This window comes from Leptodactylus fuscus, chromosome 5, assembly GCF_031893055.1.
Source record: "Leptodactylus fuscus isolate aLepFus1 chromosome 5, aLepFus1.hap2, whole genome shotgun sequence".
In the NCBI taxonomy this organism is placed as follows: domain Eukaryota; kingdom Metazoa; phylum Chordata; class Amphibia; order Anura; family Leptodactylidae; genus Leptodactylus; species Leptodactylus fuscus.
In genome coordinates this window covers 31,572,136-31,594,058 of record NC_134269.1, presented here as the reverse complement: position 1 = coordinate 31,594,058, position 21,923 = coordinate 31,572,136, and the positions used below count along the sequence as shown (strand labels likewise).

The window sequence follows — 21,923 nt, the reverse complement described above, 5'->3', positions numbered from 1 at the left end:
GTGACAGCTGATCCCGTAACTGAAGTCATCTAGGTTCCTTCAACTTCAGATCCATTCTGGATCTGCTGTATATCTGGGCATAGTTCCTGATGCCAAATCGGAGGGAACTTTCTTTTGGCAGTCTACATGACATTTTGGGTGGTAGTCGGTCATAGTGTACGTATAACTTTAAGGAGAACTGAGGTTCTCACCAAGTGAATCCCTGGAATGTAAGAAGATCTAGCCGATCTGTCTTGATACCACTCAGACGTTAACGTTCAACCAGAAAACGTGGTCAAGTGTCTACAAGGCTGCCAATGTATGTTTGTTTGTTTGGCCAACCGTATTACCCGCCCATACGCATGTAGCGCATACTACATACAATTTTCTTGTTGTGAGAAACGTAGAATGGGCATGTTGACATTGAACTGCCCGAAGCTTTATATAACTGTAGGGAAAGAGTTGGGTCATCTTGTACCATCATTTCCATCAAAATTGGTCATTTTGGCTGATATTTGTCTTATTTGTATGGCCAGATGAAGAGTGATAGTCTAAGGTTGTATGGCATCATTACATCACGGTCTTGTCAACACCAGCAAGCTTTCAAGCTTATCATTGCTTATTGAACATGGGGGAGGACGACATTTGGTCAACATTTGTTCAGCATCCGTGAGGAGCGAGGCAAACATCTGCATCTTCCCTTGTGACTTGTTGAACCACTTTCCTACCAAAGAATTTGAGATGATTTGACAATTAGCTCTCACATGCTTTCCCTGTACCATAGACAGGGGTCAGAATCTTCCCGAAAAACATGTTCAACACCTGCATGGAAAGAATGTAGGATCGAGCTGAGATGACGTCCATGACCTTGCACTTGACTGAATGCAACTGTCCTCAGTGCTTGGGTCTGGAGAAGACATCTTTACAGGCCCTCGATAATGTCACTTTCATCCAGTTTTTTTTGTGTAAAATGAATATAATGTCTGACGTTATACATATGTTCGACGTTTCTTACCAAGGAATTCTCCTCTACAGATTATTATTCTTAATTTCAGACTGCGAATTCCAGTCTACTTACGTCACAAGTCTATATTCAGCATGTTTCCTCAAGATAACTTTGATCACTGCGGAACTTTGCCAAATCTTCATGGTCTTAATTTCCCGGGATGTGCTTATTACGGAGCGTACTGTTAGGTCTGTTTTAGGCAACAGGGTCTGGGGGCAGGAAACCGTAGGCAGTGTATACAGAGTTATAATAGATTCGACGTTCTTGGTGGATCCCTGCTGCTGGTGTTACTTACGCAACCCAAAATCATAGGTTTTGTGCCAGGTCACGAGAATAGTAAAATTTGGAATTTGATGCATTGTTCTACATTTTACCTATGAAAGTTAGCGTTGCCCTTGATTTTTTTTGTGGTATTTTAGAACCATTAAAGCACTTGTCATAGAAGAACAAGCTCATGCAGTCTTAGGGAATATGGACATCACAGAGGGCATCCCCAAATTGACCTTCGAATGAGCCAGAATGGAGAACAGGTCAAGTTATGACGGACACAGCCATCCCTTATAGCACATGGACAGACGTTAATCCTAATGTGACACCGAGCACACTAAATGTAGTATTTGACAATATGTGTACTTTATAGAATGACCAGATGGCCTCTCACCTTGCGGGGTTGTGAAGCAGTCACAACACCCTAAATCGCATGTAGACACTTATGGTTCCAGGTGAGAGTGGCAGCGGTTCAACCTGCAAATACCGGAGGACCGGGGAATACTGTGGCCAACAAACAACAAGGACTGAAGGTCATTGGCAGGGGATTCGCGCTCTCTGCAAAGACAAGACACAGGCCAAGGGTTTTGCATCTGGCCCGATGAAACGTGTTATTTCACACTTGATGAAGGGCCTCTGTACGGCCCAAAACGCGTCTTGCAATCTGTTTTATACTTCCCTCAATAAAGGGTTTTCCCCAGTCAAAATCCTTGGCCTGTGTCTTGTCTTCACAACCAAAGAGCGTGGATCCCCTGCCTCGGAACTTCGCTCCTTGTTGTTTGTTGTCCATTCATCTTAATGTGGCCTGAGCAATGGAAATGCCTGGCTGACCTTCTCTTGGCAAAACTAAATGTTGGCCAGGGTGCCAGGACTGGGACCCCAGCTGACTGACCTGGCAACCACATTTTGATAATGCTTGTGTGTGAATAGAAAACGTTTCGAGAAACAGCGCCACTCATGTATACAAGTTGTATCTGGTATTATAGATCCACTCTACGCAAGTGAATGAGTCTGAGAAGCAATAGATGGCCTAGCTCAGATAGAAGAGTGGTGCCATTTCTTAAAAATTTCAGAATGTTTTTGAGCACTTTCCTACAACCCCTTTCAAGTGATGCTTACAAAATTCTGTTGACTTAGAACTAGATATCAGTTGGTCTTCATTACCCTGTGAAACATGTGACTATCCTCTGTATCTCCCATAGTCTGGAGCCCCCTTTATTAGCCAGAATACAAGTTCACATATCCCTCTGGGGGGGAACCAGGGCACAAAGCGGTGTCCAATTGATTTATAACAGCGGATAATTTCAGCTGATAACACGTGGCCCTACAGTATGACACTCACTCAGTCTACTTATCTGCTGGAGATATTAGTATAAGGAAAGTTTGTACAAAGTGGACAACCCCTTTAACTGTGGCAAGTTGTAAAATTAAAACAGCATTTTCTTTAAGCTTCTCGCATCCACAGTTCAGGATAATCCAACGTTTAAAGGGACACTAAACCCAAAAATGAATGATAAATGTAGACAGGAGCCATACTTACTGACTGACTACTTCAGTATACAGACTTTTCTTTAAGCTAGCAATGAACACCCATGAACAATATTTATACTGTGGGGTCTTTTCAGACCCCTGATTATAAAAATCGGAGACCAAGGGGGATGCTAACATAAAAAACACTGTCACGCCGCTGCAGTCCTTGGTGGTGTTGGTCATCTTCAATGACATCTGGATGTCACATGACTAGGCCGCGTGCCTGTATGGAGCGTTGAGAGGTAAGTAACTGTGTTTTATGTTCCCTTACCTCTCCCGGGCCTCCAAATATTATACTTCGGGGCCAGAAAAGACCCTCGAGTATAATAGTGTTTGTGGGGCCCGCGGTGTCACTTACTGCTCCCGGCCCCTATGCCAGCTCCCTGAACTTTTTTTTAGTTTCTTTAAGGGTTGAGAATCACTCCATAAGCTTGAATAAAATTGAGATTTTTAGGCAAAAATCGCCCAACCTTACTATAGTTATTTGATGTATATAAAGGTTATACCATATCTGGGACCAACCATCCATTAGGTCAACGGTAGAGAGTAAATGGAAGGGTGGCCCTACAGGTCAGTGCCCCTCTCCATTCAAGCCTATGGAAGTTACAGAATTAGCAGGGCCATGGTGGAAAATATGTAGGAAATGTTGAAGATTCTGGAGTCTCTAACTCCTTAGACTTTTCAAGACTTCTAACTTTTTCCTTTTTTTCCTTTGCAGGTGGAGGTGGCAAAAGGAAAGGGAGGAGTAAAAAATGGAAGGAAATCCTAAAGTTTCCACATATCAGCCAGTGTGAAGAATTACGCAAACAGCTGGGTGAGTAGACGTGTAGTCATTTCTTAACACGGACTACTACAGCTCTCCTGACGAGGGTGGCGGCATTATTTATGGTAATATAGGGCTGGGTTATTTCGGCTTTATCCTGTAGGCATTGAATCTTTGGTTTTCTAGGCCGGCGCTTTCTGGTTCCACCATGACAGTTACTGTATGTCTCAGACTGTAAGATTCATTGGGTGAAGGGTGTGCCCTTGTTTAGTTGGATAGGTTAGCGTCACCTAGCACTACTAAAGGAATAGGAGATGTATAGGAAGTTCTTATACTTCTATCTATTGCTGAATCCACTCCTGGCTTTGGCCCAAAAAAACGCAGCTAAATCTGCAACGTGAGACCTCAGTCTAAAGGGTTTTTCCTTTGGATAGGCGATGAGTTGCACCAAAGGTAAGGCCAGGATTGATTTTCTTAAGGAGGTAAGACTAAGTCTTGTATCCTCATGCTTTTCAGAGATGCTTTCTTGTGCTGTGATGGAAAGATCATCCCATAGGCTTTGGGCTCCCGGGAGACTCCGATCATTCTTGTGTTCCTGGGAATCTCGAGCCCAAACGTTTTTCATTATCCTCTCCCGCTAGAGTTCAAAGCTCTTATTAGATGTTCCCTTGTTGTGTTTTCTTCTGGCTCGGAGCCCAGGCTCTATAGATAGACAACTTATTTTTTTTTCTATATTAAATATGGTTCAAGAGCTAATTCTTTAGGGATCTATTTCTAGTCTTGAAATTTGTCTGCTGTTTACGTTCATTGATTTAAGAACTTCCACCCAAATCTCCATTTTGTAACTTCTTGTTTTATTTTATTTGGCTAATGGCCCTGACTGGTGTAGGTTTCAATTTGGGGGGCGAGAGACCGCCTAATGGGTATGGGCATCTATAAACATAAAGATGGGGCATGTTAAAATTCAACAGGACCGATCATTTGAGCCACTGGGTCACTCTACTTTTCATAGGAAGTGCACTTTCCCTGTCGTGTATGGGCTCCTTCACACGGCGTAAGCGTTCGGCTCATTCTGAGCCGTACACGTGAGCGCTTCTAAACACACTAAAGCCGGCTTTACGAGCGCTCCCATTGAAGTGAATGGGAAGTGTTTAGAAGTGCTCGCGTGTACGGCTCGGGATGAGCTGAACGCTTACGCCGTGTGAAGGGGCCCTATGATCAGTTTTACGACAAAGCTGTAGAGAAGAGGGATTCATTTTGTATAGGGGTCACAATATCACTTATAGATTTCAGTCATAAATGAGCTGGTTTAGATTTTCATTTAGACACGCAGGCCGGCAGAGGTTGCTCCTGTTTTATTGGGAATGGCCGACTGTTTATTGTATAATACTAAACTCAGTTTTGTTCAGACAGAACATGTTGGAACTGGAACTGCTATTAAACTGCGTTACTCACCTCTCCTGTGCTCTGGGGCTGGGCCTGGTTCTCTTCAGGCCTCCTGAACAACGTCTTGTAGGTCATACAACGTCTTGACATTTGCATCTTTGTGTCATGACACCACATGATGTCTGAGGTCCAATCTCAGGCCTTAGCAGCTCCTGACTGGGACTTGGTCCCCATCAGGAGGCCTGAAATCACCAACGTCCCCAAAATAACATTGGATTTACTTATCTTTTTTTTTTTTTTTTTTTTTTTTGTCTAGCCCTACACAAGGTATGTTTCTGCTCATATTAAAGGCCCCTACATGGCAATATTATTAGGATTGGAGGCCATATTGGAATTGACAGACTCCCTTTAAAGTACCCCCGCTAACCACATGTGTGGAGGGGACAAGGAGGAGTATAGGGCTGGTGATTCATTTCAGCCTGAATTTTCTAGCTTCATGTACCATTGAACCCTAGAATTTTTTTTCTAAACTCTTTGTTTTCTGTTATTCCTTATAGACAGGGACTACACCAGCATCTGTGAAAAACAGCCAATAGGACGCCTACTTTTTCGCCAATTCTGTGAAACGAGGAGACATCTTTTCAAAATCATCCTCTTCCTCGATGCAGCGGTGAGGAGGAACGGATATCGTGTGCATTATTGTATTGGTGTATTGTATGCCGTCATCCATATAACATAGTATAAAATGTAGGGACCTTGCTGTCATATATAGAGATCGGTAGATAGGAGTTAGATAGATAGATAGATAGATAGATAGATAGATAGATAGATAGATAGGAGGTAGATAGATAGATAGATAGATAGATAGATAGATAGATAGATAGATAGATAGGAGATGGATAGATACAGTTTTTCAGTAATGTACAGAGTGACTAAGTTACATGCTTTTTTATAGTTAAAACCTACCCATAACCTTATGTATTGGAAAATCTTGAGTTTATGGCGTGGTCACAGTGATGCCGCCGTTTTACCATCCCTAGTTGGTGACCAAAATTCATTACGCAGTCCTAGCCTTGTATGTAGTCATGGAAGTCAGTGTTGTTGGGTATATCCAGATTGTGAATTTTCTACCCATGTGACCAGACCCAAAAACATTGTCTCTGCACCATGTGACTGACCAAATCTCTACCGTGTTTTTTTTTCTCCAATAGTCAAATTATGAATTATGCTCAGATGAGAAGAGGAAGGAGACAGGACAGCTGATCATCAATAGGTTCTTTACCTCAAGGGTAAGTCGTCACCTACCTAGGTTACCCCTTTTATCGGGGGGTAGGATCATTGATTACATGGCCTGTTTGCAGCTTAGTCTCATTCAAGTGAATGGGGCTGAGCTGCAATACCAAGCACGGCCCATACGCCGTTCATGGCACTGTGCTTGGTATTCACTGTACAGGCCACAGTGTTCACCTGAATCTTGCAATCGTGTCTAACAGCTAATCTTTGGGGCCTCCAATGAGATATAATTGACCTATCCTAATGCTAGGTCATCAGTACTTAAAGGGGACCTTTCACCACCTCTTTTCATCTTTCCATCAGCTTTGCTTCACTGATTCCAGTGCAGTTGGAATTTTTTCTCTAGCCCCCACCATTCCTAAGTAAACATTTATGTTCCCCAGTGTCGGGTGGAGCACACACCTGACAGTAAGGAGCCTAAATAGCATGTAGGCGGCAGAAACTAACAGAACCAATTGCTCAGGAATGGTGGGAGAATCCACCTCAAAATCCACCTGCAAAAAAGGCTCCCATTTATTTCAATGGGAGCTGCTCACGCTTTTTTTTTGCCACTGGCTATCTTGCCACTGAGACAGCCGCGGCGGCCACGGCTCGAGACTCTCCTAATTAGGCCCATTCATTCTAGCTTAATCAGGAGTGGGATGCCGCGACAGGATGCTCATGCACTGCTAGCCGCGCAAAGAATTCACACGGCGGAAAAGGTTTCCGCCGTGTGAACATACCCTGAAATTCAGAAGGAGCCAATTCCAGAAGCCATTTAATCGGTGAACCCAGCAAATTGCACCTACATTTCCAGGTTCCTTTCTAAAAAAAAAAAAAAAAAAAATGTTTACAAATGATCTGGTTTCCAGGCCCGTAAAAAGATTAAAAATACACCTCTAGTAGTAAACTGTCTCGTAAAATCCTCAGCACTTATGTTTTAGCAGCTCTAAATGCACTGTAAATGATACTATTAACAATGAGTCTATAAAACACCGCCCACCAGTCAAACTTTTTGTCCTTTTTGAGGGAAAATAGAATTTATATTATTGTTGGCTGTAGACTGAGCTAGACTAGGCCTTCCCTAACCCGCAAGCCTCTGGCTCTAATCCATTGACGTAAGGCTGGCTTAGCAGTGGGACAATCTACCTGTGGACAGGGCTGTGGAAAACAGAGGAGTCTGGTGGGTGGGCCTTCCAAATCCACAGCCGAGCCTGTACATTTTCCTGATACAACCAGAGGTCACAGCCACATTATATTGCATCAATGTACAGGCAAGTAGAAGGCAGTATTTTGACCACGACAACAGTGGGCATTGTTGTAGAGCAAGCACGTAGAGATATATCCCTGTTGCTGCTAACGCGTTTTGAGTCCTGTTAAATTTCACTGCATCTGTTAGTATTATATGTAAGGGCTCCACTATATATCCTTGTTATTGTGGATCATTTACCCAATAGGCAGACTGCATTTGGAAATCTAACAACTGAAGGTCATACAGACTTCGATTTCCTTCACTTTTTAGCTGAACGCCCCTGTCATGTGCCGGTGGCCTACTTTCCCAGTGCCATATGGAGTGTGGGGGGATTGCAGAGTTAAAACAAATTCATCATCTGTTTATATTTCAGGTCACTTCAGTCTTAGATCTGAATGGCCGTGTGGGATAAATGGATTTCACTAAACATTTGTTTTCTTGTTAATTTAGGATTTCAGGATGACTTTGCATTTTTTACCCCTTTTTTACCCCCCTTCTTTGTCACCACTTTGCCCTCAGTCTCCTGAGAATAATGCTATTATAAAGGGATTCACCAGGATTTTTTTTACGTTTATAGCACATCCTTACTATAGTCCATAAATATCTAATCAGTGGGGGACGGACAACTGGCCCCCGCGTGGATGAGCCGTTCAGGGCCCGTACTATGCAGTGCACAGAGCTGGAAGCAGATGGCATTAAAGTCAGTGGGAGCCGAGCTGCAGTGATCAGGCCCGGCTACTATACAGGGCACAAAGAAAACCCTATTCTGGCTCCAAAAGTAGCCCTGAACAGCTGATCCGTGCAGGGGCTGGTTGCCAGCCCCCACTGATCAGATATTAATGGCCTATCGTAAAGAGAGCCCATAAAAAAAATCCTGGCCACCCTTTTAATTAATAAAAAATATATTAAAAATATTAGAGGCTTCACACTGCATGTGCCTGTTTGTAGCATAGGCCCAATTAAGTCATTGGGGCTGAGCTGCAATTCCAAGCACCACCACTATGCAAGGTATGGCGCTGTGCTTGGTAAGAAATGAAGTAGTTGCTATGCTTGTCTCTTCAAACATTTGATTGGTGCAGGTACCGATAAATATCTTGGGACCTGGAGGATCCCTTTAAGGAATTGCTATCACTTTATAATTTGTGAAAGTCCCATCTCTGGTACCCAAACTGCTTTTGAGAATAAATGGTCTGCAGTTCTGTGTCTCTTTCTAAGTTTATTCCTGTACGTTGGTGCACCCCCTGTGGCCGTACACGGAACTACTGGCGGCTCATTTGATTACCATTGTGGGAAGAGACCTGTTGTGTCAGGTCCACAGTTTGGCAGGACCCAAATGGACTAAGAGCAAGTAAGCAAAGTCAAGTGGCAAAACATGTTTAGTCATTCCACCTTTGCAAACTTTGCAAAAGTAAAATATTGGGGCGTATTGTATCCAAAAATTCTCCTTTTTGGGACTATGAAAGACCTTTAAAATTTAAGATGCTCCCAAATCTGTCTGGAAAATGCGTCAACACCACCCTTGTTATGTTAATGTACTAAACCCTGCCCCATTATCACTGTGCGAAGGACTGGTGGGAGTCATGGGTGTCCTTGTCTCATAGCTGCGTATACCTTTTAGTCAGTCATGTGACTAATCGTAGGCTCTGCCTGGTTCCTCTTCGCCATGCTTGGGTTCATTCCTCAGCTCCCTCAGATATCATTCTAATATCTGAAGAGCAGTCATTTTACTGAAATGCTACCAACGGGTTCACTGGCCCGACACAAAGACCCTTTCTCAAGGCTGTAGTATGGGATGTGTATTTGGGACGGGTCAATAATTCCTGTAATGTCTTCTTCCGTTCCTCCCTCACCTATGACGTGGTTTCCCTTCCAGTCTCGCGATTATGTGCCAGAAATCCCAGATTCGCATGTGGAGGAATGTAAACTGAACTTCGAGAAGAACCCCAGCAAGGAGATCTTCGGCAGTTGTATTAGGTGAGTGGATGACCTTAAAGGGTGACTCCATCGTCAAGGAACAATTTCTGACAGGAAGACAAGGCCAAATTTCCAGTCAGATAACCCTGCTGAGGCGCAATGTCTTGTATTTATTGGTGATCTTATATAGTGTCTACTTAAGGGCCTAGCTATAGTGGGTACAGAAGTAGCAATCGCTACTGGGCCCAGGAGCCTAAGGGGGGCCCAAAGGCCTCTCAACAACATAAGGAGACACCAGATTGTGGGGGCCGATTCCATATTTTGCATTGGGGTCCAGGAGCTTTAAGTACGTACTAATACAGCCGAGTGGCCATGTTTAATGAATCTGGATGTAAACTCATTTTTTTTGTTGTTCCCCTTCAGCCTGCTCAATGAGTTCCTTCGGGGGTCTCCGTTCAGAGAGTACCAGGAAAGTATGTTCTTTGATCGCTTTCTGCAATGGAAAAGCCTTGAAAGGTGAGAGAGTTCAGAAAACCTAAATGTGACTTTTATAGGTTTATTATCTGGAACGTTTCTGATGTGTCTGTGAGTCGGGGGGATTATTGAAACTTTGCTACTTTTTGCCAACTTTCTGAACCACTTTCCAGTATAAGGCTATATTCCGCTTGGGGTTTCCGTTCCCCATTTCGCTTGGAAAGAAAAGCGTTGTCGCTTTTTATTCCATTTTTTGTGCTGCAGGATATAAAAAATAAAATTATTCTTTTCTGGCTTTTTTTTTTTTTTTTTTTTTTTTAGCTCATTTTCAATGTGTTGGTTAAATAATACAATTTTATTATTGAACGTCTATGAACACGGTTATAATAATGTATTTATTAGATTACTAACATTACCTGTGACTTCGTCCTCGGCCCTCCACCCCCTGCGTGCCCCACATGTAGTGCCGCCTTTGCCTTGTGGCCGCAGTGGGCCCTTCCAACCCCAGTGCGCCCATGGACCCCCATCTTACGCCCCACTGGCCCCCTTCCCTTCCTTTCTCCCTTGGCCCCCCACTTTTTTCCCTATCTGCTCCAATATTCCCTCACTCCGTTCTCCCTCCCCAACCAACGACCCTGAGCCCACTTCCCACCTCACTCCGTGCCCCCTTTCCTCTTCTACACCCCCTTACCCTGTGCCCCGTTTTTGCCATCTCTAACACCACACACACACACACTGCGAACCTGGCTCTACCCCACCCCGCGATCCCCGTGCGCCGAGGTTACAGGGGTGCATGGGGTTGGCAGACCGTGCAAGCACAGCCAAGCAATCGGAGCCCCGCTGAAAGATCTGTGATGACATCATCTCAGGTCCTGCAGCGGAGCCGGAGAGCACTTTCGCTGATCGCGGTCGGCATTCCGGGTGAGTGTGGGACCTAAAAAGTAGCCTATGTTTCCTTCCTAGTGAATATCTTGAATTATTTCATAGGGAATATGCGTATTTACGAAAACTTACATGTTTGGAGAGGCGACACCTTCTCTTTCAGTGTCTACTTCATTCCTTTCCATATTGGAGTCAAGCACTGGGACTATCTATAAACCACACCTTGTATTTCAGAGTCCCAAACCCTTTAAGCTGGACGTGGCAGTAAACACTTAGAAAAAAAAAATGACTGTTTTCAAAACCAGCACCACATCCATCCACAGGTTGTGTGTGGTATTACACCTCAGCCCCTTACACCCCACTAGAGCAGAGCTATAAAACCTGACACAACAGCTGGACAGGAATGGGGCTTGTTCTGGTAAAGCAGCCATGTTTTTATAGTCCTATACAACTCGTTCAGCTAAAGTGATCTGAAATGTTCAGGTTTTGTCTTAGTTTGGGATTTACGAGATAGATATATTGGTAATGGCCTCCATATTCCTTCCAGTAGGGTGCTGAATGATTCGTGCCCTGTCTGTTAGGGATAGTTCACACGGGGAATCCGTGTGTCTTATTCCGTCACGGCTGCCATGACGGGATGCCGGTGCAGTGCACAACATCCTGTTGTGGCTTTCCGCTCTGGATTAGGTCCAAATGAAAGGGCCTAGTCCGGAGGGTGCTGTAGCGAGGCGGACATCGGGGCTGATTCAGCCGCGGAATCCGCCTGAAGAAAGGGCAGCTTGCTTCTTTTTTTTCCCGCTGGCGGCAACAAGAACACTTGCAGTCTACATAGACCACCATTGAGAGGGAGCGGATTATGACGTGGATTCCGCACCAAAATCCGCCCCCTCTTGCCCCGTGTGAACGGGGCCTTACAATGGCGAGTCTAGTCTCTAGTAGTGAGAGTCCTCAGGGACCAGGTCAGGATGGTAATAAGATGTCTATGACTGATATAGATTTCTCTTTTCCTATTTTCCAGACAAGCCGTTACAAAGGATACTTTTAGGCAGTATCGGGTGCTTGGGAAAGGAGGATTCGGGGAGGTAACTTATCAATTACCATGTGATATTATATAAATGTGTAGTGGATTGTGTTCTGTCCTCACTCCATATTGTTCCTTCCTGTGCTTGCTGCTTACTATCTGTGCCCTGTAACACTCACTATACTGTAGTACGGCCTATACTGTACTTCATATAGTCGCTCACATACTGTTCTGTTTAGTACTATAGTATTGTCTATACTCATTGTGTCACACTGATTCATATAATAGCTTCTATACTATATTTGTCACACATGACTTGTGTAGTACTATAGTCCTGTCTATCTGGCCCTATAGTGCTCTCCATACATACTGCTATACTGCCTATATATTCATTTCCATACCCTTTTGTCCGCCGTTTCTGCCCCACATTGGTTTTATATAGTAGCTAAATCTGCTCACTAGCCCTGCATATAACCGCACTACACAATACTATATACTGTGCCTGCTCGCTAGCACTCCATATGGTGGTACTTTCTATGTTTATGCCACACTCCATATAGTACGTTGTATACCTGTCCCATATAGTGCTTTCTGCGGGTTATCATTGCTCATTGTAGATCCAACCTTGTGCCCTGTGTCCCCAGGTGTGTGCCTGCCAGGTCCGTGCCACAGGGAAGATGTATGCATGTAAAAAGCTAGAGAAGAAGAGGATCAAGAAGAGGAAAGGGGAATCTATGGCTCTAAATGAGAAGCAGATCCTGGAAAAAGTGAACAGCCGCTTCGTGGTACTGACCAGTAGTAATATATTTGTGTATAGAAGTAATGGAGTCTCCGCTACATCAGTGCCATGGCTGGGGGGGGCTCTGCTAAAGACCTTTCTAATATGAAGGATTTGGCCTAAAGTAGGGTTAATATTCTGAAACATATAGAAAGTGAACACAGCCCCCGTAAAAAGTGCTTGTATAGTGTGCGATACTTTAGAAATACTCTCCTTGGGTGCTCAAGGCTTCATACCTCCCGGTCCAGGCCATATAAACAGGAAAACAAAAAATGGAAGTCGGCACTCCAATTAATATCCAAAAATTAAAATATACTTTTAATGTCCATGATTAAAATGAATTGACAAAAACAGAAGACCAGTGCAAAAACTTGAAAAATACGAAAACAACACTTACAGCATGATGAAAAAATAGACGTGCTCAAAGCATAGATGAACCAGCGTTAGTAGCCTACGCGTTTCAGGGCTTTAGCCCCTTACCCATGGCATTCTGCCATGAGTAAGGGGCTAAAGCCCTGAAACGCGTAGGCTACTAACGCTAGTTCATCTATGCTTTGAGCACGTCTATTTTTTCATCATGCTGTAAGTGTTGTTTTCGTATTTTTCAAGTTTTTGCACTGGTCTTCTGTTTTTGTCAATTCATTTTAATCATGGACATTAAAAGTATATTTTAATTTTTGGATATTAATTGGAGTGCCGACTTCCATTTTTTGTTTTAGGGTTAATATTCCTCCAGCCACTTTCTCTGTGAAGCTTTAAGGGGTTTGTTAGACAAAAGTGTATTTCCCCCGCCCTGACTGGTTGTTTTCCTCGTTCAGGTAAACTTGGCGTACGCGTATGAGACTAAAGACGCTTTATGCCTGGTGCTTACCATCATGAATGGCGGAGACCTCAAATTCCACATCTATAACATGGGCAATCCCGGCTTCGAGGAAGAGCGTGTGGTTTTCTATGCTGCTGAAATTTGTTGTGGACTCGATCACCTGCACCAGGAGGGAATAGTATACAGGTAACAGTAACCATTAGTAATATTTAGGTCTGACCATTATTGCCTATCCTGTGGATATGTTAAAAAAGTGGTCTAGTCCCTTCTTTATGTTGGACCCCTTCTATGAGGAGGTTGGGGTTCTTCCTATAACTCACATACAGTAGATTGCAGTGGACAGATGGCCGCACTATCGACAACATAAAAAGCGTATCGACTCCTCTTGCGCGCTCTGTGTCTGTTGATAAATCTGTGTAATGAGCTTTTAAGGATTTCGTATTTTTTATTTTACCTTTTAGGGATTTGAAACCAGAGAACATTCTCTTAGATGACGATGGTAAGTACCAGTCTCTACTGTATATACTGTATCTGTCATCTCATGTGATGTAGTCGCTCCTTTTGGTGTCCTTTATTAACCCTTTACATCCTAAATCAGACAGTTGGCAGATCCTTTACCATCAAGGCAGCGGTCTGTGTATAGCGTCCCTTTTATTAACTGGCACTTAAAGGGTTTTTTCTGGGCTATTTAATGGATGACCTATCCTCAGGACAGGCCATCAGTTGTATATCTGTGGGAGTCCAACACCTGAGACCGCTGAGTGCTTTGTCCGCTTCACAAACCTGTGATTCCTCGTTTATCGGTCACATGGCCTGATCGCAGCTCAGTCTCATTCAAGTGAGTGGGCTGAACTGTGATAAAAAGCTTTGCTTGGTAAGTACTAGAGAGCATACAGTACTTACCCGAATGCCGCAGCTGATCGGCTGGGGTCCCAGGTGTTGGTTGCCTTTTGATCTTTAGTTGATGATTTATCCTAAAGATAGATTATCCATTATTTTGCCTGGAAATCCTTATAAAGGCTTCTTACTTTGTACAATCCCATATTGGCGCAGACAGAACAATTGTTACCAGTAAACTTTTGCTGGGGTTGGCTACTGCGACTGGGCCTGAGATTTGGCCACGTGGGGTTGCGTCAATGTCTGGTCGAATCCTACGAGACGTAATAATTAGAGATGAGCGAGTACTATTCGAAGCGGCCGTTTCGAACAGCACACATCCATAGGAATGAATGGAAGTGGCCGGCATGCAGACTTTGCTGGTGGCCGGCTGCTTAACCCCCTGCGTGCCGGCTGCGTCCATCATTTCTATGGGTGCGTGCTGTTCGAAACGGCCGCTTCGAATAGTACTGGCTCATCTCTAGTAGTAATGACTGCCTGTATGGTTCTAGGATCTTCTAGTATGTTATGTAACACATTAGATGAAGATCTTATTTCAGGATTTTCGCTAATTTTCTGCCCGAATTCCAGATGATCTTTTTGTGACTTTGTTCAATGGCTTTTTCTACAAGACGTCATGTGTTGAGGTTTATCAGTCTCTTAGGCTGTGACTAATAGTGTCTCATCAGACAGGGGTCGGGGGTGAATGCGTCTTCTGTCCTGTGCCCTGTACACAGGAAATCTATCCTAAAGCTGACTTAAAAGACTAATAACCCGTATAACCGATGAGGCGCGGTACTGGAGGTGATGACCCCTTATGTTAATATCTCCTGACATATCACGCTGATAGTCACTAGATGTTTGACTGTAGTGAGTGACCTGGACCCAGTCAAGCTTTTACTTTAGGGCTATAGGGTGACACTTGCCATAGGACTTGCAGACGGCGGTGTTGTATCTAATGATTGTCTATGGCAAGGATCTCAAACATGCAGCCGTAAAGTCCTACTGCTATTTTGAGCAATGAAAGTCCCTTAGGCCCTCAGTCCCTAAATGATCATTGGGACAAAGGGGCTGATCTGTACCCCATTCTAGAGGGGTGTAAGCAGTTCCCAAACTTCCCGCAGGTGCCCGTACTCGACTCACTTTCGACTCACTTTCCCCAGGCCAGCCAAACCTTGGCAGATGGGCACATTTCTTGTCTGCACACTTCTGCCCCTTTCTTCCAGGACCCGCCCTGTAAAGCACAATACTCTGGACCTGTATGCCATCTTGTGGTGAAGAGTTAGAATTGTTTTGCCCTGCGCCACATTTGTTTTCTTAATATGATGTTTAAGGATCTCGGATGGGAGAAAGATTTCACATTCAGTGATTTTCCTGCAATTTTATTGAGGCTCTTCTTAAAGGGACGCACAAAGAATAAGATAAAACAAATGTATTCTACTTGGTTCACGGTCTGAAGTCCTTGGCATTGAATCCCAATATGTTGCACCTTTTGCCCCTGTACTAGGCATAATATTGGTGAAAATTAAGAGAATTTACCTGTGTAAAAGGACTCGAAGTTGTACAACAAAAACGATCCCGATGGAGCGGTTTTTAGGGTGTCCCTACTATATAGCCGTTCTGGCTATCCCTATTCCTGCCTATGACATGGCACTGACCTACATTTACTAATAATAAGAGATTTCCACAGTCTGATACTACACCAGATTTATCACAGTGACTGACGCTAGATGATAAACTAAATTGTAAAGATACAGCAGATGTTATGTTTATATCACCCTTTAGTTGGCTTACTTTCAGTCAGAATTTTGCGACACAATCTTGACTCTTTTTCTCTGAAAAGACACACCCACTTGTCTAACAAGTCAGAATTTTTTTTTTAACTAATGTCTCCTAGATACAACAGGGTCTTGTCGTAAACGTAGGCCAGTGTGCTCAACGTTTATTAACTCTTTGTGCATAACCTTCCATCTTCATGACAGAAGTCTGTGTAAATTAGGATCCTTGCAGAAAAGGGAAAAAAAATTATTTTCAGCCACCAGAGACGCTATGGGGGAGATGTACACCATCCTTGACACTTTCCTGAAAGGGGGTATGGCATGGGCAAGGCAACTGGTAAAGCTAATGATGCCGGAAATCTATGCCACAACACCCCCGCCGCCAGTGCAGGAGATGTGATGACTGACGTTGAAAATGTTAGTCTTCATAAGTCTTCCCCCTAGTCTTTTAGGAAAGGACATATCCCCTTGATCTATTAGGGCTAGTTCACACGGGGCATGGAACCGCGTATTTTGGTCCTGATTTTGATGCGGGAAGAATAGGACCAAAATGCGCCTGTCACGTCTTCCCGCTCTGGAGTAGGCCCAAATGAATGGGCCCAGTCCGGAGGGTGCTGTCGCGAGGTGGACGCCGAGGCTGAATCAGTCTGAAGAAAGGGCAGGTATATTCTGGCTCACGGAAAAAAGGAAGCAGCAGTCTATATAGACCTCTATTGTGAGGGGTGAATTCTGAGGTATATTCAGCACCAAAATCTGCCCCCTCTTGCCCTGTGCGAATGAGCCCTGAATATCAAAGGCAGACTCAGGGATAGCTAAATGATATGTACAGTATGAGGACCGTGACCAAGGCTGAGCACGAGACAAAAAAAAAAATCGTGACTAAAGAAATCAAAAACATTAGGAGGAAAAGGAGACAGAATTGTCATAGACCTTGGCAAATTGTGTACGGGATCGGGATGATTCCCGTAAAGGGGAAATGAGAGTAGTCATCCTCCGTCACTTAATTGGTTTTGCTTTTGTGTAGTCTGTAATGGGAGGGCGCTGCTTTCGCTGGCCGTCCTCAGGTCAGCCCCTGTCTCTGTAATTTTAGAGCAAAACCCATCATCAGGACAGCGGTGCAGACCGGAATCTCATTCATGGTCCTCTGCTGTGACATCAGCTTTTATAGGGCGTCGATTCACAATAAGCTAATAGGCCGGCACTTTCCGGAAAAACAGATGAATCTATATTATTATTATTATTGCCTGATAGGAAACGAGTCACATCCTCTGCGAGACTACTATTGTCCCACCCTAGTAAACATGGCCATGACTTCTCCAGAGCTGCACTCATGTCCTCGTAGGGAGAATGGCGTCACTGCAGCGTAGCAGGCGCTATGATGTGATCGTCTGCACAGTCGTTTTGGGTATGAAAGCCTTGCGTCCCTATAAGCAGGGGCGATACAGGAGTTTCAACACAGACTGACGACGTTTATGGCAATACTGAAATGTATATGTACATACAGCACTGTGCAAATGTTTTAGGCAGGTATTAAAAAAAAAAAATGCTTTCAGGAATAGAAGTGTTAATAGTTTAGACTTGTCAATTGAATGTTAGTACTGCTGCAGTGTGTGAACTGGACCCTGTACAAAACGGCCAAGCTATTTCCATCAGACTGTTAGGGTGACTTTTATCACAGGCAACTGATTGCGGCCTGGCAACTGATGATTGCCTATGGGGATGCCAATTATCGGCTCGGTATACACATTGCACACCATTGTATGTGACCGCAACCTGGTCCCTGCAAACGTTCTACACAGGTGTGAAAATATGCTGCAAACAATTCATTCAGAAATACAAGGGTTAATAGTTTCAAAAAAATGAAGTAATAAGAAATGTAAATCCCATCAATATTTGGTGTGACCTTTGCCCTATGGAGGAGTCCTGGAAGTGATGATACAGCCCCCAAAGATATAGCCCTGATCTCAGCATCATCCAGTCTGTCTGGGATGACATGAAGAGACAGACTGATTGGATAAGCCTACATCTACAGAAGATCTCCAAGATGGCGGGAACAAACGAGTTCTTTCAAAAACTGTCTCCAAGTCCCGAAAAAACTGATGGAAGGTGAAGGGCAAAGGTCACCTGAAATACTGATGGGATTTATAGTTCTCTTTTTATTTTTGTGTCAATTGAAAAAAAAAAATATATAACTATTAACACTTCTATTTCTGAAAGCATTCTTATTCCCCCTGCCTAAAACTTTTGCACTCTACTGTACATTCTCTATTAGATTTATCTCACAGTAATGTAGAGCAGACACTATAGCACTGCTGTCTGTACATGATGTGGTCTCCCAAGTAATGTTCACCGTCCTCCAGCAGATGGCAGCACATACAGACTAATAGGAGGGGTGAGATTTTACCCTGTGACCCCCCCCCCCATCTCTCACTAGTGTACTGTATAAGTTTCTTCTGTATGACCATGTGTGACCTGTTTTGCGGCAGGTTGTATGGTGCTATAACTGCAGTCGCACCTTACACCTGTTGCATTAATAGCAAATTTGTATATTTATGTACCTGCCGCCGACTTATGTGACTGCCATATATGTCATCACTGACAGGGCACCAGGCATTGGTGGATCACTAAAACTGAATATAGCCTATGGTGATTTCGGACACTAGATCACCCACAGGTCCTTATGGACCATGGGTTGTGTGTCCTAAATCACCCCGATAGGTTGACTTTATTGCTTTATGACATGCGTACATTCACATTGCGGGTGGGGGGGGGGGTTGTATAGGGTATTGTATGTTCTGACTGTAACATAGCCATTAGATACATCTACAGTTACATGACCGATCACCACAGGATTTATGGCATGCTCTTCTTTACCTCCTCACAGGTCACATCCGCATTTCAGATTTGGGATTGGCTATCAAAATTCCAGATGGTGAGAGTATCCGCGGAAGAGTAGGAACCGTGGGTTACATGGGTAAGTGCCAGCACCAATACCGTATGTGCAATGGTGGCAGATAAGACTAAGCCCCATGGACTTACCCTCTGTCCTCCCATTGCCGCAGCTCCAGAAGTCATTAAGAACGAGCGATATACATTTAGCCCTGACTGGTGGGGGCTGGGCTGTATCATATATGAGATGATCGAGGGGCAGTCTCCGTTCCGTGCCCGAAAGGAACGCGTAAAAAGGGAAGAGGTGGAAAAACGAGTTCAAGAAGAACAAGAGTCGTATTCTGATAAGTTCACAGAAGACGCCAAGTCGATATGTAGGATGGTAAGTGATTCATATACTGCCCCTATAGGCTGGTAAGTGTCACTGCACTTACAGGGGGCAGGCTTGGCTGAAGGAGGGGATAGTTATCGGGGAACACTACACAATGGACACACTTATAAATGGTTGTCCAGGGTTTCTGGGCTGGTTCCCTCCGTGGGTCACATGATTGGAACCAGGACCCCAGTACGCGTCAGTCCGCTGCTTCTCCCATATTCCTAGGTAGTTTACATGTTCTATGGGAGCTGGCAGACTAGATCACCCTAATAGTAGAGCTAATACCTGTGAACATGTGAGAGGAGGGATCCGGCTGCTGGTTCCCATCCCATGATCCAGGCCGTATATCCATATAAAGAACCCTGGAGGAAGGAAGTTTTGTCACATTTCCTGGATAACCCCTTTAATATTAAGAAGTTCAGTTGTGAAGTGAAGGGAGGGGTCACAATTTTCTGTTCTCTTCTTCTCAGCTACTAGCCAAAGACCCAAAACAGCGGCTGGGGTGCAATGAGCAGGGCGCCAGCCAAGTGAAGCAGCATCCGTTTCTCAGGAACATCAACTTCAAGAGGCTGGAAGCCGGGATGATGAAGCCGTCCTTCGTGCCAGACGTATGATATATATTCTCATAATCTGTCTAGAACAGGGGCAGGGAACGTACGGCTCTCCAGCTGTTGCAAAACTACAACTCCCAGCATGCATACTTGCTCTGCTGTTCTTGGAACTCCCATGGAAGTGAATGGAGCATGCTGGGAGTTGTAGTTTCACAGCAGCTGGAGAGCCGAAGGTTCACTATCCCTGATCTAGGGGATGGAAGTGTCGGCAGATTTTCCAAAAAAAATTACTAAATTGTGTCATTTTTCCCCCCTTCCTTAGCCCCGGGCGGTGTATTGTAAAGATGTTCTGGACATTGAGCAGTTCTCCACAGTTAAAGGGGTCAACTTGGATAAAACAGACAATGATTTCTATGCCAAGTTTGCCACTGGCTGTGTGCCAATCCCCTGGCAGAATGAGGTGAGTGTTTTAATTCCTTTTTGACGCGAGAGCCAGAAATAGGGGCAGACTTTTCAACATCAGTCTTCATAGACGCTGGCGGAGGGTGCGTGTCATAAATCGGACGTACCCTCTGCCCAGTTGTGATTATAGATCTGAGGGGTCTGTGGCCAAGCCTCAGAAAGTGGAAAGTGAAGAGTAGTAAAGAGGGTCGCACATTTTTGTACTCAAGAAAACAGGCGTATATGGCCTGATAAATCTCCGCCATAGACTCTTCTCATTGGTGACCACTCCATTTATCATGGGTCAGCCATTGTAACTGGTGTCAGTACCGTCTCCACCATCATACCCCACAGTACTGGGGGCGTGCAGGACTCTTAAAGTGTACCTCTAACTTTTCAGTTTACTTCCAGGTCCAAATGATTTGCTTAGGTCTGTATAGAAGTTAGAGGTGGTCTTTAAGAAATGACCCCTTTCAAAATGTGCTGCAATACCGCCAGGAAATAGCGGATATTACAGAGAGAAAACCACAGTCTGACAGGAATATCCTCTACAGGGGAAACCTAGTAATATATAGCGCCATTACATTCAAGGCTTGGGTCCATTCTGACTCAAAAATGATGGAGGGTCCATCTCTAATGCCCATTTGGCTATTAAGACAACTCCCCCTAAACAGTGCCACACCAGTAGAATGGTTTTGTAATATTTCAGTTCAGCTCCGTTGACGTGAATAGGGTTAAGCTGCAATATCACATGCAACCTGTGGACAGGTGTGGCACTGTTTTTCTAATCTTGGAAAACCCCTTTAAAGGGGTTGTGCTATTATAGGCATTTGTACGCTATCCCGTTTGCTGTGGGTTTGAATGCTAGAACCCCCAGCGATCAGGAAAATTTGGGGATTAAAAGCCCCCCTGCATCCTCCATGGCTGGGGCTTCATTTATTTGAGTGGGGCTGCTGGACTGCACTTTCTGGCAGCGCCATAGCATAGGTCACTCAGGCATATCGGCTCTTCATTCACAAGCATGCATGGGGGGGGGGTGTTAATCCCCTATTTTCCTGATCACTGGGGGTCCAACTGCTGGTATAGAGAGAGAAGTGTCTGGAATAGCACAACCCTAAAGGGGTTATAATATAATGAATTCTGAATGAATTGGGCTCCCTCTAGTGGTAACTGTAGTTATATTATTTATGGGGGTCACTTTCAAAATCCTAGGGGGCAATTTCTTAAATATTTTACAGTTTTGTGGTGCCCAATTTCTATTTATTTTTTGTTAAAATTGTCCATTAAAAAAAGAAAATAGTGAAATAAAAAGATCAAAATTAGTAATATTGTGTGTTTAGTATGAATATAGAGCTTGTTGATGTCACAGAGTACTGTGCAATACCTCATTTCCCCTGTGGTGGCGGTGCAGGGGAACTAAACCCTTCCTACCTAGTTCCTGCACCGATCACAGCTGATCCCATGCACGTTTATCACTGTCGGGCTGATCTATGAATTTGTCCTTTTAGATGATTGAGACTGAATGCTTCAAGGATCTCAACATCTTCGGACCAAATGGGACTCGCTCTCCAGATCTCGACTGGAGGCTTCTTCCTGAACCGCCAAAACGTAGCCTGCTCCAAAGGATCTTCCGAAGACATGTAAGTATAACTACCATCTAAATCA

The 21,923-nt window shown here is 44.2% G+C and overlaps 1 protein-coding gene across 1 annotated transcript in view; it reads left to right on the top strand.

Annotated features, from left to right (window-relative positions):
- LOC142202582 (G protein-coupled receptor kinase 5-like) overlaps positions 1-21,923 on the top strand; it is a 44,664-nt gene that overhangs the window by 20,710 nt on the left and 2,031 nt on the right. The window contains exons 2-15 of the mRNA XM_075272770.1: positions 3,501-3,596; positions 5,489-5,601; positions 6,143-6,220; positions 9,329-9,429; positions 9,793-9,885; positions 11,744-11,807; positions 12,391-12,531; positions 13,343-13,533; positions 13,809-13,846; positions 18,886-18,975; positions 19,064-19,272; positions 19,737-19,874; positions 20,140-20,277; positions 21,767-21,898. Coding sequence (XP_075128871.1) covers positions 3,501-3,596; positions 5,489-5,601; positions 6,143-6,220; positions 9,329-9,429; positions 9,793-9,885; positions 11,744-11,807; positions 12,391-12,531; positions 13,343-13,533; positions 13,809-13,846; positions 18,886-18,975; positions 19,064-19,272; positions 19,737-19,874; positions 20,140-20,277; positions 21,767-21,898 — 1,622 coding nt within the window. The remainder of the gene's footprint in view (positions 1-3,500; positions 3,597-5,488; positions 5,602-6,142; positions 6,221-9,328; positions 9,430-9,792; positions 9,886-11,743; positions 11,808-12,390; positions 12,532-13,342; positions 13,534-13,808; positions 13,847-18,885; positions 18,976-19,063; positions 19,273-19,736; positions 19,875-20,139; positions 20,278-21,766; positions 21,899-21,923) is intronic.